At 37.2% G+C, this 19,811-nt stretch overlaps 1 protein-coding gene and 1 long non-coding RNA gene across 3 annotated transcripts in view; one reads left to right on the top strand and one right to left on the bottom strand.

Annotated features, from left to right (window-relative positions):
- Window positions 1-4,367, bottom strand: part of LOC142035468 (uncharacterized) — a 30,350-nt gene extending 25,983 nt beyond the window's left edge. For both annotated transcript variants that reach the window (XR_012651894.1, XR_012651895.1), the window contains exons 1-2: window positions 4,228-4,367; window positions 3,071-3,164 (exon numbers count right to left, since the gene is read on the bottom strand). This is a non-coding gene — a long non-coding RNA (uncharacterized LOC142035468). The remainder of the gene's footprint in view (window positions 1-3,070; window positions 3,165-4,227) is intronic.
- A 7,585-nt stretch (window positions 4,368-11,952) lies between these two features.
- The window catches only part of PALMD (palmdelphin), a 29,198-nt gene continuing 21,339 nt past the window's right edge, over window positions 11,953-19,811 (top strand). Inside the window, exons 1-2 of the mRNA XM_075038917.1 lie at window positions 11,953-12,227; window positions 17,317-17,397. Coding sequence (XP_074895018.1) covers window positions 12,183-12,227; window positions 17,317-17,397 — 126 coding nt within the window. The 5' untranslated portion in view covers window positions 11,953-12,182. The remainder of the gene's footprint in view (window positions 12,228-17,316; window positions 17,398-19,811) is intronic.

Here is a 19,811-nt window from a genome sequence, read left to right as displayed (position 1 = left end):
ATTATAATAATTGTAAACTAGTACTGTCATTTAGATTATGTCTCTTATACCTGTAGCCTTAAGGAAAAAATAAGATTCACTTTTTTGGAACTACAAAACACATATGGAGCAGTTTGTCATTTCTGAATTGCAGAGGGCCACTGCAAAGGTCTATTTGCCACGTGTAGGCATTGTTGCCAGAGAAAAAATATGAAACAATGCTAATGAAGAATCCTCACAATATGCAGAAGTCCGAAGGAAAATAGAGATATTCAGCTATTCCTACATAATGCTCTGTTATTGATATGAGCCTTGCAAACCAGAGTTTGAAAGGAAAAAAAACCCAAAAGCCTGATTAGGCAAATCTAACTGTTTTGTAATTAAGCAGATTGGAGGCAGATACCATCAGACACTCTCTGTAAACTTCTGAAGTGCTGAGATTAACCCAGGCAGACTACTAATTTAGCATACAGATGAACAAGAATGCATGACAGATCTCAAACTGTTTATTAATCATCCCCCATCTATGAGGAAAGAGATGGTACCTTGTTCATGAACTGTTGTAAGCCTTCTCATTATCCGGGAGGATCCAATTATTTAGAATGATTAAGTGACAAAATAATTGAATAATCAAAGATGTACAAACCAAAGAATTAAAATAATTCTTATCCTACTTTCATGTCTGAAACTGAGGGTATCTAGATAAGAGAGGTAACTGTAAATTAGAGAAATTAGTCATTGTTCTTGCTAGCGAGGAGTGTTCCTGTAAATCAGACAAAAGTTTGTTGGCTAATCACAGAAAAGTTCAAGTAAGTAAATTGAAGGTAAAACTAGATAAAAAATACAGCTAAGAGGTTAATCTAGGATAATAGATTGTAGGATGTAATAATTGTAGTATTCATTCACAGGATGCAGATAGCAGTACATGGTGTGTGTGTATGGGAACAGAACAGTAAGTAGATCTGAAAATGTTTCGGTACAGGAGGATTTGTGGCAATCTCTAGTAAGTTTGCCTTTTATACCAAATGTTTTTGACAAGCTGTACTGCAGATAGCTTTTACCTACAGGAATTAGAAAATGACAAGTGAATCAGTACTTCCAAGGAAAGGTTAATTAGAGAATTTAAAGTAATTTTCTAGAAGAGAAACAAGAAGAATCAAGAGTCAAGATGTTTTGCTGATTCACATTCCTCTTTGAAAGCCCTGTTTAACCAGAAAAAAATACCAATTGCTTCAGTCATGCTCATGATCTTTCAAAGTCTGTCCTATATATCTATTCTTCTATTATTATTGTTGTTTTCAAAACTGGCATTTAAATTTCACTCACTGAAAAACAGCCCTACACCACAAGCATTATACACAACACAACCTAAGGGACCGGTATGTAAGGAGTATTTTCAGAATGTCCTAGGAGTGCTTAAAGCTGTTGTGAGGGTTTCATAATTGCTTAGGTTGGGGACAATTAAAATGGGGGATTCAAACTGTGGTCAGTTTTGTCTCCCTGTCAGTGCAGGCTGTGCACACTGAGAGCTGTCACCCTGGACCTCCCTCAACAAACACTGACAGAGGTAGATTTGCTTGGGGTTTATAGGATTAATATAGGATAGGAGAAAGACTGAGGATTAGCATAATGTCTAGCAGAAGTGGGAGGAGCAGGTGGAAGAGGCTGAGGCTCACACAAGGTTTTTTGGAAAGCAGATGCTATCAGTTCGGAGAAAGTACCAGCCAAGGGCTCAGGTGTTGCTGTCACTTTTGCTGAAGCTGTCATAATGGTAAGGCAATTAAGACAAAAGTCTGCAGTCAAAGGAATGAGGACTTGGAAGAAAAGTTGCTTTTAACCCCCTAGCAGGAGCCACTGAACAGACCCATTCCACTACCAGCATCATCAATTCTAATTGCTAATTTGCATATGGTAGCTCACAGCTGGCAGTGTTAGATCAGCTTTGGACAACACAGTTAGTGCAAGCGTGGGACACTCACACAGCTCTGAAAATCCCCAACACATCTATTTTTCAGGACAGGTCCCCATGTCACTATCTGAACATAGCCAAACTAAGCTAAACATAGCTGAGAGTTGTGGTCATAATGTGTAGAAATTGCTCCTTTTCTGATCTATATTGCACTTCTTGAGCATTCATGCATATAGCTTAAAAAATTGGTTTAATTAGCTTCAGAAAGCCAGCAATCAGCTCTCCCAACAAGGGAAACTTGTTTCTGAAGTTCTCTGAAACCAAATGATTGCTATAAAAGCCATTTCCTGCCTCTGTCAAAAACAGGTATCCCTCAAGACATCTCTTAATTGCAGAAGTTGCTCAATTTGTGGTGGTGGTGGTATGCTCTTAAAAAAAGCAAATGAATTCTTTTTTTTTAACTTACTATGCTACAGCCAGTATTCAAAATAGGAATCTGAAATAATGGCCTGTCAGAATTTTATTGAGATATTTACAGAATTATGAAATCAATGAGAGGGTAGGAGATGATATAAGAAATATGGCTATATGATTAAAAGGCATGAAGTTCTCTAGATATGACCAACACATATGAAATGAAACTGTCTCAACCATGAAATAAATTCCATACACTTAAACTGGTAAAAAGAGTCACTTCAGAATAATATGACCTTGATGTAGGACATTTCTTAGGACTAAAGAGAGCTAAGATCCCTCAGCTGTGTTTAAGTCCCCATTTCCTTCAGACAGATCATTTGGTCCCCAAAAGTGCCTTCCTCTGCCAGGTGGACAGGTGGAGGTCTAAATTGATGTTACTGAAGTTGTTCGATCTATCTAACTTTAGCTCTTCCATTTCTGAGCTACAACATTAAACAACTCAACAATAAATCAGTGCAACAGTTATTGAGATTTATGGTATAAATCCCAAGCAATATAATATAAGGGGCTGTCTCCTAAGAGAATCAAATATTAATATGAATGTACCTATATTATGACATACTTCATAAAATTGAAGAAAGGGTATTTTCATAAAGAACGTTCTTGAATCTCAACAGAAAAAAATCATACATGTATAAGTAAATCCATTATTAACTTCTACTGGTGTTTGAAGTGTAGACTTTGTGAAAAGATGCTGATACTTACACCGACATGTGGTGTTCCTTCAGTGGAAGGGCAGATTACTGTGCATGCTACTCATTCCTTGGTTCTTCTCCCATTGCTGACAGTCCACTGGAAGCTGAGAATATAAAACTTCTCATACAACCACTGAGCAGCCATGAGATAATGACAACTTTTGATTACAATCCTGAGCTGCATTAGCCAAAATAAGAGAATAGACCAACTAAATTAAAGGATGGCTGCAGTTAACTAGAACTGCTGGAGCATTTCTGATCTTTCCTTCAAACACCAAAATTAATTGTATCCAATCAAGTGATGATTATAAGCAAAAAATGTGGATTAAGTTTCTAATCCAAACCCCAAGAATCAACTTCTTGAAGTCTCCTAACTGCATCAGCTGTAAGTCTGACAATATAGCTAGATCCCCTTTACAGCAAGCTATTATAATACTTTGTGAAATGAGAAATTACCTGACAAGCCCCTTTTCCAGATTAACACTATGCATCAAAACCCTTTTCAAAAAGTCATTTCACCTACAGGCTAAATGCAATGGTAATATTTTCAAATTTTAAAATGTTTCACTAAAATAGATTATTAAAATAGGATCCAACTCCAGCCTTTTCAGGCCATCAGTCTCCAAGTGCATTTAGACAGTGAGAAATCTATAAAGACCATAATGGATCTCCCAACCAACCAAAGATCCTGCTTGCTAGGCTGAAGACAAATTTGCAAAGACACTCTTCAGAAATTATGTCTTAATTAATTAAGCAGTACCATGAGCTGCAGATTAGTTTGGCTTTCCTGATGCCACTGGGTAAAGAACTTGCTCGCATCTGAGAAGATATGACAAGAAAAAAGCTTTTTACATTCCCCAAAATATTCTTTCATACAATTTGCAGCCAGATTATTTTTTGCATTATTCATGGATAGTAATAAAATATTAACCTTTGATCTGCCAACAATATTTGAAAAGCCTACTCAGCCTTCAGGGGGAAGAAAAAAGTTTCCCCACATTGTGTTAAATAGTCTGTAAAGGTAAATTTACATTTAACAACTTAGTTTATCTAACAGGTTACCACCACTTCCCCTACTTCCTACTCCTCCCTCCTCCTCCCCTGCTCTTTCCCCCTCCTTTGCATTTTCCAGTTGCCATAGTTCCACCCCCTGCCCTCTTCCTTTACCATGTTTTGGCACTGATCAGACTTCTCTGGGCAATGATTTGACTCATCAGCTCAGCAATAGCCACCTTTTTGCTTAGTTAATTCCCTGCCAGTTTAGCGAGCACATTCAGTGAGCAGACAGGCAAATAAGCTGTGGCAATACATGTCCAGGACTGAGAGGGAGGGAAGCAGGGTGCCTCTTCTCAGAACCACACAGCTGTTACATCAGTTCAAAATTCTCATGTAATTTCACACTAAGTGAATACCAAGTAAACATTATAATATCACTCAGAGGATTGACTTCAGATTCAGCTGAAAAGAATGAAGATAATATTACCTTTCTAGTAAGAAAATGTAGCTATGAAACAGGTCTGAAATCCTGACAATCAAAATAAATCTTACAAGAAAAATAAAAGAAACCATACTATACCAAGTTTTTTTGCTCGTAGTTAATAATCACCACTCTAAGGTGAGGGGTTAAGTAAATATACGGTGCTATGAGAAACAGAAGTGAAATATTTGAATCTGTTGAAAAATACAAGTTGGTGACACACTCTCACAGGCATCCAGATGACTATTCAGCTTCAGCTGCTTGTGCTGCATCGCTTGGCACTCCACACAGCAGGCGTCAGCCGTTCAGAGTCCCCGTGTTATTCAGATGACCTAGCCAGCACTGCAAACGAACAGGGGACAGCTGAAATTAACAGTTTGAATGACTGACAAGTTGAGAGTTTTTCTCAGCCGCTGCTTCCAAATAACGAACTCCTCAGCAAATAGGTCGTCCTCACTAAGAAAATAGGTCTGTATTTGCAACAAGTGTTGTCTGCCACAAGTAATCTGATCAGCTCTGCTAACAACAAAGTTTTGCATAATCTTATCATGTATTTTTTTCCATTAATACTTAGAGAGGCTTACGCAAAACAAATTTTATGTGGGATATTTTTTGCCCACCCACAGTGCAGGATACTGAATATCTGGAAGCACAGGAAGGATTGCCAGAGTCTGAAGTCATCATGTCTTCACAGCAGTTTCAAGTTTCAGATAAACGGCTAAGCATACATGCTTATTATACATGTCAGTATAAGGTGTCTCATGGTCCCTGGACCACTGTGGTAAGGTAAGTCTGAGGCCTCCAAGGTGGCTGAGTTCATCTAGCAACTCACTGCTGTCAGAAGAGCCACATTTCCTCCATCTTTCTCCTCTCGCTGCTCATCTTGCAGCCAGAATCCCATTTCTTCTTACTCCCTAATGCTACTACATAGTGGACACTCATGGATTTAGGGGTTTACGTTTGGTTTGGTTTTGGTTTGTGGTTTTTTTTTTTTTAATTGCTTTCCTGACAGATTAGCAAATTCAGTTGGTTCACAGAATAGTCAGAGGAAGGAAAGTGGCTGGAAAATGTGGCTAGAAGTGTGGGTGGAGAAAGCAGTAATTCCTCTTTGCTCTGCTGAGAGCTGTCAGATAAGGTTCATCCCATCTTGCAGAACACCTGAGCTCCAGTGCTCAAGGTAGACCTTGCTACAGGCACAGGCTGGTTAGGCAGCTTCCCAGGGGAGCAGGGTGAGCACTCTGCCCATGCCTCAGGAGATGGGAATTAACTGATGTAACCTACACAACTCCTATTCTTCAGCCTGCAAACAAGAGGCTGTTCATTAGGGGAACATGCTGAATGGCTTCACCACCTCCAGTCTTGTCCCTGCCTCTTCTGCACTGCCCCCCCAGCTCCAGCTGTGGAAGAAAAGTATTCTCCTAAGCACTTCATACTTCAGCTCTGTCTTCTAGACCAAATCATCTATACTTTCAAGGCTTCCACCAGCAGCATTAGTCCTTGGAGAAACCACATCTGGTGCTAAGTGTTCACAAAAATATGTCTGCAAAGCCCTAATTTTGCTCTGCAATCCTACTGAGGCCTATTAGACCCAAACACCATTACAGTTCTCTCTGTGTTCTCTGAGAGTATCAGAAAACAAGAATCAGATGAATATGTCATGCAGTTTACCTTACTATGGACAGCACGGTACCTGTGTGGGTTTTGTTACTTTCCCCAGGTTTTGGCCCTGCTTATGGGGTATTTGGTTTCGCTTAATGAAACACAAACAAACTACACAACAACTAAAGCTGGTTCTCAGAGCTCTGCTAAAAATTCCCCACACAGTTGGCTGGGTAGGATTTAAAATGCTGCACTATTCTTAGAAGTGCGTATCTGCAGCAGCTGGAAAATGCTGGGTTGCAAGCAATGCATTCCACAACATGTTTAAGGCTCTGATCCTGAGTATTTCAGCCTCCTTGTGGTTTTATTTATTTCAGTTTAGAACTAAAAAAACCCAAACAAACCCACAATCCTATCACTTATCTGGGCACCTGAACACATTCTGTTAAGACTCTCATGTTTAATATCATCACATTAATTACACTTAAACTATTCACTGAAGCATGATTTTTAAATGAGAGACAACAGAGTTTGTTAAAGCTCCTTTGGAAAGCCTCCTATGTTCAGAGTTTCATAAAACATTTCCAAAATACATGAGGCCAAGAATTTACAAGTATCTGGGAACATGAAAAAGGCTACAAAAACCATATTTAACTGATTAAAAAAATAATCAATAGACTTTGACAAAGTTTACTGTGTAATTTTAGAAAACAGGGGCAAGATGATCTATATTTACCACAATAGCATATATAGCTAGGCTCCACTGTGCATATAATACACACACCTACCATGGAAGAGACAACGGAGCCTGTGCTGCATTCTAAAACTTCTCTATAATATTGAAAGATATCTGACAAGCAGATTTAGTATAAAATATGATTAAAATAATCAATGTTTTAAAAACAATTGAAGGCACTGACCAACAGCTGTTTCTTTAGTTTGATTTTAAAGACTTAATACATTCATAGTTATGAATAGCAACAGGAAGGAAGCTGTACCAACAGAAACATAATAGTTCAAGGCTTTTCCTCCCAGAGATTCAGGGTGTGTGTCTACTCAAACAAGTAAAGAAGGTAGAATTTATCTTCATAAAACTGTATAAAACTGAGATACTCAGATACTGTTTTGCTTCAGTGAGAGGACCCAAGAAATTCATTACATTAAAAGACCTGTCTAGTAGGGAATTACTTCTCCAAAATTGGCCTTCAAGGCAAAATTTAATCCCTCCTGAGAGCTGGCAGAGGTTTTGGTATGAACTTCCTCTAAGATCCTAAAAATGTACACATTTTTTAATAATTTCTAATGTATAATTTGATGGAGGGACAGGAGGCTTTATCTCCCCCCCCCCCCCCCCCCCAATTTATCACATATCTTTAAGCATACTGGCTAATACAATCTGCACTCTGACTAAAGTTAAAAGAAAGCACCTTAAATTTTATTCACCTGACACGCGTCAGGCAATCCCACATGCTAAACAGGTCATTAGATTAAAGGTTTAGTGACCAACAGAAACTGAAATGCTAGAAAGCTATAGATGTGTGACCCACAGAAGGAAAACAAACAACGAGAAAGTCTCCCCATAGACATGCTACACACAACTAGTCTTGTAGTTATATGTACCCCTAGATGCAATATTTAAACATGTACAAGTACCCATAAAGATACCTAATATCTTTACTAATTACTACTAGTTATTTTATATATATATATAAAATATGTTTGCATATATACATAAATTCATGCATATAAAATTATATTATGGGGATAGTTTTTAACTTTGTGTCTCTAGGTTATCCTCACTTTAAAGCTTTTTTCCCCGTTATTAACACATACACTTTTCATGAAACATCTTCCAGTTTATATTGGAATTTATGACTTGATGGATACATGAAAATATTCTTTATAATATGAAAGAAATCAGGTTAAAGTAAAAAAAATTAATGCAATAGGTGCTGCTTCTTGCTAGTTTTCTTTCCCTGGACTTCAAGCCTTTTATTTACTGAGGGCTAAGTTTTCCATTGGTGAGAAGTGTAACTGTCTTAAGCTTTTTAGACAAAAAAAAAAAAAAAAAAAGCACCATGATGAACCCCAGAAGAGTTCCTTAGTTGGATATATCCTAGACAAAAACTGTTGCTGCTTATTGTGCAACATTAATGTACTGTTGACTGAAACAGCTGGAAGTACTTTGCAGACTAATGATAGAAACAGCCTTCAGAACCAACCCTTGAGTGAGACAAACGAACCTTGTTTCTTTTGGGAAATAACATACAGCTAAAGAGAAAGTCTCTCTAAAAAAAAAAAAAAAAAAGTTTTGGGAACAACTACCCAAAGGCTTTTGTTGTTTATTTGTATGCATTTATCGCAAATAAACAAAAGGTTTTAGATCTTCAAATTTCTATTTATTGTTGGCTTATTTTTCATCTTTAAAATACAAAATCTTGGTTCTAGCTGGAGAAGAGGCCATTTCTCAGTCAGCTGAGGCATCCCAGACACTGGACCTTTGGGTCAATTGGCAAGACGCTGCAGTAGACATTTTCAATGAGGGACCTTCAATAAAATTTCTCTCCTCTCCATTCCTCTGCTGTCGGAGATTCAAGGCTATATGCAGACAGATATACAGTGGCAGTACATTTGCTCACTGTAAGAATATAAAATTCACTTTGATACCAAGTCCCAAATGCCCTTTTCCTGTTTCAAACACAGCTACAGAAGGCAGCTCATCATGAAGTAAAATAATCAGACTAGTTAAGATGCACAAAATGGTATTCATAAACACAGTAACCACTCTTTCCAGAAAGTATAGGCTATATTTTCCACCGATAACAATCTGACCAAATCCATTCACTTCAAACTCACTTTTTCAAAAAGTGAAAGCTTCTTGCTCCTTACCTTTAATGAGATGTTTCTTCTTAGAAGCAATTTTTTCTACTACAATAATCTGTAACTCACCATACATGTATTACCTTAGGTTAATGATTTGTTTCAAAAGAAATCTCAGTGCAATGAGTAACCGTAAAATTGAGAATGATTATGTTTGTAGAGTATGGCCAGGGACAGCTGCTACAGTTCTGGAATGACAGGATTTACTCAGATTTTGCTGCAGAAATGGACAATTGAACTTGCATTTCCAGCTGTGAAAGTACTTCTGTGGTCCTACTTTTAGATTTTGGTTCAGGATATTGCATTCTTCTGAATTCCCACCCACTTTTCTGTAAGACTTCATAATGCAACTCTTTCACCTTGTGCTTTAGATTCTCATTATTACTCCTAAATTAGGTACCCAGTGCAAAATGAAAATAAACAAAGGAAGAAGTGAAGCCAAAAAAATCTGACCTGTATGACTCATCATGTGATACAATAAACATTTTCTGCATAACTCAGAGAATCTGTTCTACCAAAAGAAAAATATACAGTTGCCAGTTACAGAAACGCAGGCTAACACATTATTCTTCCAAGAGTTCTGTGGGTTTTTTGGTTGGGGTTTTTTTTTGTTTGTTTTGTTCTGGTTTTTTTCTTAAACTTCCAGAATAGGTAGATAGTTTCCTCTGGAAAAACCTTGTTCCAAGAATCCTGTGGACTGAAAACACAGCTGTTCAGATCCACTGATCTAACCTATAACACTGAGGATACTCCTATTGGTGAAGCAGACTTAAAGGGCAGACAAAGTGACAGCTGGTCCATTTCTTCTCTTGCACATAAATCCCATTTAAAATAGGATTAAGATAACTGGAAAACAACCTATTGACTGAACAACAAATCCTACCTAACAAGGGGATATATATCATTTAAACAATTTAAAATGTTTAAAGTGGGCTTTAAATACTCTCTTAATAATGGTTACTTAAAAAGGGAAGCAACATTTTAGAAACTATCTTCAGGTTACTTCCATTTACTGGGGGTTTAGATTAGGGAAAGACATGTTAAATACTTCTTTAGTCTGTAAATATATAGCATCCACAAGTAAGGTTTTTAAAAGCATTTAAATAATTTTGGAGCATAAAGTTAGGAAAATATTTTAAATCATAAAAATTCAAAGCAATGCAATTCCATTGATTCTAATTTGTACTTGAAATACTGATCTCATTTCTTCATCCATTGAGAATGGAATCCCATTTATATCAGAGTACAGATTCTGGCCCCAAACAGACTTCCTTATTTCTGATGTAATCATTTGCTTCTTTAAATATTTGTAAACATTTTGAAGTCCACATATGCACTTAAATTTTAACATGAACTTAGCAGAAGACAAAGATGAAATAAGTTTGTGAGTTTTTTTTCAAAATATAATAAGGCAGGCTATACTAACTTATGAAAGATTAAACAGAAACACTGTCTCTCTATTGGCTTCTGCAGCAAGAATATATTTAATTCAGTGGGGTGGTTGAACTTATTCTCAAATCCATAAACTGAAAGCATTTAAATTCCCATGTACTCTTTCTCTTGATATACCTCAGTACACTTGCCTTTGAACTTCACATTTGCTTTTATGTGGTAACATTTTTAATTTCAGGTGCTGACCAAATGAGGCATATATTAATATTTTTAAAAAATAATATTCACTGGAGAATAAAACATGGGGTCTTTGCAAGTTTGAACAAAACCTCAGGGTGGATCACAGTGTAAACAAAACTTTAATGCATCCTTAATCCCAGTGTGGAGATGGGTAGTCTGCTTGTGTACATGGATGAGTGATGACATACTAGAAAGGTGGAAATTGAAATTAAATATTGATTCATATTGAATTATAAATATGCAACTTCATCATCAAGTGTTCAACTCTGTAACATCTTAGAATTTGCTAGTAATGAGCCTGATTTGCCACCAAGATTCAGATCGCTGTACTGACATGTAAAATAAAACCCCTCACCAAATCCTGCTGAGTTTAGTCATCTCAATGAATTAGCAGGAAAAAACCCAAACATGCTGACCGATTCTCCTGTTGGTGTCCTTACAAAGAATTAAGTTACATGATACTGCGAGTAACAAAGGGATTCCAGATTCACATTACATCTTTATGCTGTTTGAATTCAGCTTTATCTCATTTAGAATTTTTTCCACAACTGGATTTTACTAGAGGCAGTTCCACTTGTTTTGCAAGTTTCCTAGATTGATTTTGGAAGGCTGACTCCTACTCATATAATTGGAAAGGTCAAAATGTATGTCATCTCTTAAGGAGCATAATGCTGTTTTCAGCAGAAGTCCACAGCAAAAAACCCTTCAAGTCAGCTGAATGGAAATCCAGTGTAAGAGTCACTGGCATTTTAGACTCATCTTGGTAACACTGAAATGATGATCCTGAAATCCTTACTTAGATAAAGCTTCCCCTGAGTCCTAGATAGCTGACCAGTAATTGCACAGATTAACACTTGCATTCAATGACAGACCTGATTGCTTAAAGTTTATTTTACTTTAAGTTAGCCATTCTAAAACATTCTTCCAGCTATGAATACAGCTTCTCTAAAAATTTCATCTAGGAAACTAAATTAAAACTGCTGTCTCAAAAAACCCCCATGCCATCTACAGTGCTAACATTACAACAGGTTAAAACACACAGGTGAAATAAGTTTCATAAGGAACAGGAATACTTAATAATTTTAAAATACCTGTTTATCACCAGAAGCATACACAAAGGGAAGAAAGAGAAATAGGAACATAATAAAGGTTTACTTCTACCATGGTCCTGGAAGATTCGGGTTTGGGCACTTAACAGTTAAAGAAGCAATGGCACACTAACTGAGCACATTAAAACAAAGAGTTGGCAGCTTCTGAAGGAAAAGGGCTTGTGCTCCACTGTTCCAACTTGTCAGTCAACTCATGCCAGCACTCTCCACGTCTGCCTCTTCTACACACCCTCATTACATGTGTCTGTCTGGACTGATCTACTCATCTGTTCAGGGACTCTCCTGACAAGTCAAAAATTCTGCCTTCTCTCTACTCTGGAATTGGATCAAATCACTTCAGCTTTTTTTGTAGCCCCACCGGGAGGCTTTTTGCTTATGGTCTTATTCTGTTTTCCTTCACTACTTGTCTGTTTTTGATTTCTAGAATGGAGGAAGCCGAATTGCTGAAAGAAAGATTCCAGGCCATAACAGTAAGTGCTTATAGTTATAACTCGCTGTTTAAAAAAAAAAAAAAAAGGCTTAGAAGTAGTATTGTGTTAATGAGCTACTGCGTGTTTAATTCTGGTTTATAAGCTATTGCTTTAAGACAGCAAAGTTGCATGTACTGACTTCATTATGGGTTGTATTGCACTTTCAAATTAAATTCAAAGCAGTGAAAGTATGTGTGCAAATCACAACTAGACAGTCCAAAATACATATTACTACCATCACAACTGAATGTTTGCCTGAAGGACAGCAGGTCAAAAGGCAGCTAGAGAATTCCAGAACAAATCAATTTTCCCATTTCACAACAAGACTGAGAGATGAAAGATTTTTTGTTTTGCATTGTGGAATTAAATACAATTTCTGAATTATTGATGAACTATCATAAATATTGCTGTCTGAAAAGTAAAAAAGGACAAGCTTGGATTAAGCAAATTCCTACTTGTCAGATTTTTTCTTTTTGGGGGGGGGGGATGACGGGGACACAGACTCGGTATAGTTTATGCTGAAGACATTAGAAAACATTTTCAGTTTCTCTTCTAAAGGGAAATCTGATTCAAAAGATTTATTATGTTTTAGAGGAACTACTGATCTATTTTTTAAAGGAATATAACCTAATGTAACAAAAATGGCTGAATCCAAATTATCCTCTGATTTGGTCTCCACTGAAACTTATTCAGTTATAAAAGAATTATACTGAAACAAAATTTGACCCTTTGGGATGAAAGGAAAACTACAGAAGAATCATTCACTGTCACAGACAATCTTTAAAAACAAATAATGGGAACAAAGATATTTTTCACACTCTTAGCATGATAGATTAGTTGTGAAACAAACACTACTGGCTGAATAAATGGTGGGCAGAGTTAAAAAATACCTTATTGGAGCCAAAATAAATGTGAGAAGGCATAACTGGAAATCTCGAGGAGTTGAACAGGTTGGTTTTTAATTTGGTTGGGTTTTAATTATGACACATGATAAAAGCCAACAGGCACATTTATCATATATACTTGAGACCTGACTCAAGCCCACAATAAGGTAATTTGAAATATTTTAGGGGGGTTAGAATGTTTGTTTGTTTAACTGCAATGGTGTTTGAACCAGACTCATAACTGGACTTTGTCTCTAGTGTATGAGCTCAAAAGATAAGAAGTGTTTTGGCACTCCAGCGAAGTCCAGGCCTTGCAAAGTTTTTATACTTCCTGGTATCTAGCAGGGGAATGGGGCAGCACACTTGCCTGATAAGGACTCCTGCAAATGTAACTAGGGTTAGCATCCTCTGACTGCATCTTTGCCTCCAGATGAATACTGGAGAAGTATTTTTTTAGGAAACTGTGACAGTTTCTAGTGTCTTGCATTACAGGAAATAGAAAATCATATGTAGATTCTGGCCATGCCTTCTTTTATTACTCTTGCTACGTAAAGGAACTATTTGCTTCTACTTTCATGGTTGAGAGCATTTAATTGAAACACTCAGCATATTTGTTACAATGCACTGCAGAAATGAAGGACCCTAAATAAGGTGAAGTTATTATCAGGTTTAAGAATCTGCAGTATGAGTTGTCCAAGAAAACAACACATTATAATTACAATCGCAAGTTAATCAGTGGCTCTGGGAAGGTTTGTCCCAAGCAACATACTGGGGAATTTCAAGTGCTGCCTACAAGATGTAGGTTGTAAAGGATCTAACAGAGGATAGCAAGGGGCACTCAGGGCAGTAAACAACTACACTTGTGCTAAAACCTGATTGGTTTCTGTTGTTAAATGCCTAGCTCCTTCACAGCATCTAAAAAAAATCAAATGCATCCATTTTGCTAGAGAGACTGTCGTATCTTAAAATACAAAAGCAAAACAGTCAAAGAGGAACCTCAGGCTTAATCCTTTCTCATCAAATCCTCCATTCTATAGGAAAACAAAAATGATAGATTTGAATTGTGATTAAAGATTTGAATTATGACATTTCTGCAGTCTCATGCCATCGGACTAAAGTGTCCATACCTCCAGATAAGACGCCTCAGTAACCACGCATTACCTCTGGAAAATTGTATGAAAACATTAGCTGCTGCATTGGCTTTGACAGTACATGGCATCTGCCGTGGGACCAAGCAGACCAACACTGGCACCACTGTGGAACACTGACACAAACTAATGGACTGGGCACACAAGATTCCTAGGAACACACTGCTCCATAGATGTGTTTCCCTTCCTTTCAGACAGATCCAGTTTAGAACACAATTCTTTTCTGTGCTCAAAAGTCAGGTAAGTTTCCTACATGTTTCAGTAAGAATAAAAATTAGGACCAAGGCTCAAGTGTCACCTTGCATTGATGCACAACAGAGATGAAGGCATGAAGGTGCTCTTTCATAAAAAAGAAATCTTGCCCACATTAACAAGAGCATAGTAAGAGAGGATTAGAGGACTTCTGCCAGCAACCTGATTATCTACAGGGGCAGAGTATGAAGTTTAGTAGTATGGATCCCTTAGCTATCAAAGAATAAACATTTATTCCACCAGATGTATAGTCAAAGCTTTGTACAGCAAGACATGATTTACAGACAAAGCATAGCAGAATACACTGTAGGAAGTGTCCTAACAGGTTTTAAAAATCATTCTGGCAACACAAGGTTCAAAAAGGTTCCTTAAATTTAGCTCCTGGCATTGGACCTTCAGCTTTCTTTGACTAGATATATAAAAGACAATCTATTTCAACCTATTTAATCTGGATAATTGTATAATGGATGTTTATTACCAACCAGTGAAATTAAAACATGCTAGAACACCAAAAGATACAAGTAGAAAATTTCAAGAGCAAAACATATCAGATGCAAAAGAAACGTAGATCTCTAACAAAAGAAACAGGCAAGTTTCATTACTGAATAGATTCTTTATTACACAGTTAATTTAAAATGTATTTATTTGTGCCTTTACATTCCAATTTCTTTCTGCACAGTATTTTTGTGTACCACTTGTCATTTCAGACTGCTCAGAGTCTTAGTACACATCTCCACTGGTACAAAAAGAATATTTAAATTGACTTAGAATATTTTTTAATAGTATAAGCCAAGTAAAAGTTCATTCTCTGGCTAAGAATCTTCTCCAGAACTTTAGTAAAGAGAAAAAGCAGTTCTCCTAAGAACGGTAACAATCTATAAACACAAGCTGTTGTCACACTTTGCTATCTAATGCTGGGTTATTGAAAGGCCATTTATACAGTGAGATCAGGAATATTTCCTAACTAAGGAAAGATGTAGAGTTCAAAGACCAGATGCTATGTCTCCAAAAATCAGGACTAGCTGAGTAAAATCCAGCATAGAAGCTCTTAAAGTCTCTAAAAAGGGACATTGCAGAAAAATTACATGTTATAATGATCCTAAATCAGTATCTTTGTTAACTGTGTTAAAAAGCATTGGCAAAACTCAAAATCACTACAGAGATGAAGGTAGCATGTATCTTGAGGCAAGATCCCTACCTGCTCTTTTTGGTGTATTAAAGAGGCAGACTAACACCATCAAGGAAAAACTGTAAAGTACAGATAGCATTTATAGGTGGCTACTGCACATTACAGACTGCAAGAAAGAAGAGATCACTGACACTCATCCACCCTACTAAACCCCAGCATACCCTCAGTCATGCTTGGCCAGCCTGTAGTCCTGCCCTTGATCTCCACAAAGCCAGGTGTTTTCTCCTACTTGCTATGCTTCAACAAAGCATCCCTGTAGCCTGTGGCCCCACTGCTTATTTCCAGTAACAGTGAAGTGATTCAGCCAAGCACACTACAGCTCTTCCTGTTTCCAAATCCCAGATCCTAGGGAAACAGCAGGGAACAACTCCCAGCCTTATGCCCAGCACTTCCTTTCTGACTTTCTACACTCCTTACACACATCTGGTTCCTCAGGTGGGCTGAAAGGGCAAGTCTCCTCCTATGTTTGTGAAGAACTTAACTGCCTCCTAAACCATACTTGTCTGAAAACAGACTCTGTTAAAAAAACTATCAGTAATCTGTTCTAATTGAAAGGGGGATTAGCCCCCAGTCAAACACTTCTGCACGAGACAACAGATGATGTAATTTACTTCCCTAAAACATACCAAGAAACAAGTGCAAAAGTTGCCATGTGCAATAACAGGATTTTATAGCATTAAGGCTGACCAGGAGAATAGCCTATTAATACAGCTTGTAAGAGTAAGGGTTAGTTTCCTTTGGCATGATTTCTTTCCCACTGGTTGCTGAGGACACAAAGTACTAAATCAGCGTTTGGCCTCATACAGAGGAGCCACAAGGATACTCCACGTGACAGCAGCTATCCAGAGACACATGTGTTGCCAGCATTCAGAAACTGTTCACCCATTTCCTTTTTTCTATAATCTGTAGCAAAATGGATGAAGGTGGCACTATGATAGATCAGTGCTACTTGAGGTTTTTCCTTCTAAAGTTCAGCAGCCACAAAACCAGCCTTTGCACAGACATTTTTTTTTTTTTGAGAGGTAACAACAACATATATGAAGCATACTACATTTCTCTGTGTTGATCTTTACCACTATTCGACTAATGAAATAAATTTCTAAGTCTTTGTTTACTCCTATTTATTTCAGCTATTAGCCACAAGATACATAAACTCAGTGCTGGATTCACCAACAGCCCATTTCATTTAGTGATGTATCACAGCTGCATGCACAGTGTAGACCATGCAGACTCTTTCCTCTCCTAAATGATGTGTGGGCTGCCTTAGGAATTTTGGGCAAGACCCATTTCTGACCTCATTTTGCATGTACAATTGTGCTCAAATGTTATTTCTTCCTATTTTCTTTCCCTACCCTTCCCAGCGGTAAATTATTTTTAATTTGGATTATCTCTGCTTTGTGGCCATTAACATGTTTAAATGTACTTCAGAGAAGGAGTAATAGAAACCATACCTGCATGAGCTGTTGCTGCTAAGAATTATGCACTGCCTGAGCACCATATAAGCTTTAAAATAAGGCTTTATTTGCATGGATTAATTTCACCCTACTGAACAACTTAATTTTTTTAGCAACAAGTAATTTCTCTAAACAAAGTTTTATTGTTCTCTTAACTTGTAGGACAAAAGAAAACTGCAAGAAGAAATTACACAGAAACGTCTAAAAGTGGAAGAGGAAAAAATGAAACATCAACATTTAAAGGTAAGTAAAGTGTTGGATTTATGTAACTAATGACAGCCTCAAGTCATTCAGCATGAATAAAGGTTTTGGATTTTGGAATGCAAATCTTTGTGCATTTAAGTCATGCTTTTACTGTCAAATTTCCACAGCTTTTTGGAGTTCTGCCAGGACTCCATTTGACTTTAATAAGCATCACCCTTTGAAAAAAAATTACACTCAGGAGCTAATGTTATTTGATCACTTTTCATGGCATAAAATGAGATCATAACCAGGAATAACTCACAGCTGAAAATTAAGCCTCACATTTCAGACTGGGTGTGTTCACTCCTTAATTCCACTACAGCAACCTCACTTGGTACAGGGTGTAGCACAATCATGAGGTCTAATTGCACTTTTTTATGGAGAAAAAAAAAGCAGCCTATTTTTATTTGGCTATAGCCTTTTGTCAGCTTGCTTAATGACTCTTTGGTAAAATAATGCTGTTTCTTTGTATATTTCAAAAAAACCCCCAAAACCATAAATGCTGCAAATATTGTCCTCAAATATGGCCTGGTAAACTCAGGATTACAAAGTCCAAATTACTAAGAAACTAAAAGATCCGCCTCTGTAGACACTTGAAATTGCAACAATTTCTACCCAACACCACCATTCTTTAAATATTTGTTGCAATTTGGCATTACATGTCATTTAGGGAGATAAGACAAAAATCTATGCTTCTAGAAATATGCAAAACTTAGTATTTTACATACCCTTTTAATCATGTGAGTGGATAAACAGTTGCAAGAATGGAATGTTGAATCCAATACCAGTGCGGTGTGTCTCCTTGAGCAAATGTGGGAGAAACATATTTAAAACAGATTTCTCCAAGATAGACATGTGATCCTGGGTTTCATCCACTCTATTCTTCTGTGTCAAGCCAAAATAATGAGAAGTTATGATAAACCAGTTCACTGGGCCAGGCAAGCCAACAAAAAAGTCAACCAGGCTTAGGTTTTATTGGAAGGTAGTGACCATAAGAACAAGCTTGACTAATTGTGTGATGTCTTGCCTAAAAGAGAGGTATCTTTTCCAAGTCCTGTAACTAATGAGCAGCAAATGTGACTGCCTTCCTCCATCTTAGTATGTGGTTACATGGAGTTACATGGAGTACTGCAATTTTATTTTCAGGGTTCCATGCATATAGATTCAGAATGACTCCTTTGCCCTTCTTTTAAGAAGGATAAACTGATCTGTTCTAGATAACCAGCTAATCTTCACTACTGTGGTGTGCAGACAGAGTCCGAGGGCAGTTTCCTTACAGATTTAGTACGTGTCTTCAGCTAACTTTAATAGGTACAATGGAGTTAGAAGTTAACAAAACAAAAACCCAGCCTACACTTATTCTGAAGATGTTTTATGGAATTTTACAGAAGCTAAAACACTCCTGGAAAAATACTATTGAAATGCTCTTCCTTTGAAGAGGACAGAGGATGTGATTTGTTTGCCTGTTCTGTGAGAAGTCATACAGATATCATACAGAAAAGTTTTAAAATTAAAATCAGTCATATTGTGTATGAGGCAAATCGAGGATCTGTAGAAGAAATTCACTTGGCAAAGAGGGATAAAGCATACATTTAAATCTATATATATGCTGTATAAATACAGACATATTGTTAGCCATTCGAGCGCCCACAATGGAGACTACTTTTTCCAACTGAGTACTAAGACTGTCACTTAACATCAGATGCAATATTACTATATGAACATCCTCTGCTTGATGCCCCAGAAGCCTTGTCCTTTAATGAACATTTATGCTTCAGACTAATTCAGGTATTTCAATGGAGTCAAACAACAAAAGAATCTAGTGCAGAAATCACTTTAAAAGAGATTTAGACTTCTAAAGTGTTTAGGCACTTCAGTAAATTATATTGAGAGCTCATTTCCCTAGCGAGTCAGGTTGATTCCACTCATTTATACTCCTACCAGTTGTACATGGTGAAATCTAGAGCTTCATGACCTATTCAACATAACTCACACTTGTCCCTGAGGAAACTACTGCAGGTTAGTAAATCTCACTGTAATAGAGATGTTTCTGTTAGCTGGATATCACTACCCTGTTCCTCATTTTGTCCTTCACTCCTATTTATAACCCTTAGCAACAGGTTTATTAAAAGGTTGTTCTGTTTTGGGGTTTTTTTTGGTTGTTTTTTGTTTGTTTGTTAAACTTCCTTTTTGTAAGTAGGAATCTCTGCTCCAGCTTCCCAGGGACTTTGTTTGCTGTCTCCAAGCTAACTTCTTACTAGAAAGAGACAGATGAGGTGTCATAGCAGGTCTTAGTTATCCAGTAGAACAGCACTGGAGAAGGAATATTTATTCCCTACATATGTGCTTCTACCACATAAGGTAGAGGACATGCAAGAAAACACACAACTGTGTGGCAAGGGCTTCAGGGAACT

This window comes from Buteo buteo, chromosome 10, assembly GCF_964188355.1.
Source record: "Buteo buteo chromosome 10, bButBut1.hap1.1, whole genome shotgun sequence".
Classification (NCBI taxonomy): domain Eukaryota; kingdom Metazoa; phylum Chordata; class Aves; order Accipitriformes; family Accipitridae; genus Buteo; species Buteo buteo.
The sequence above is the reverse complement of the archived record's forward strand: the minus strand, read 5'-3'. Positions and strand labels throughout refer to the sequence as shown.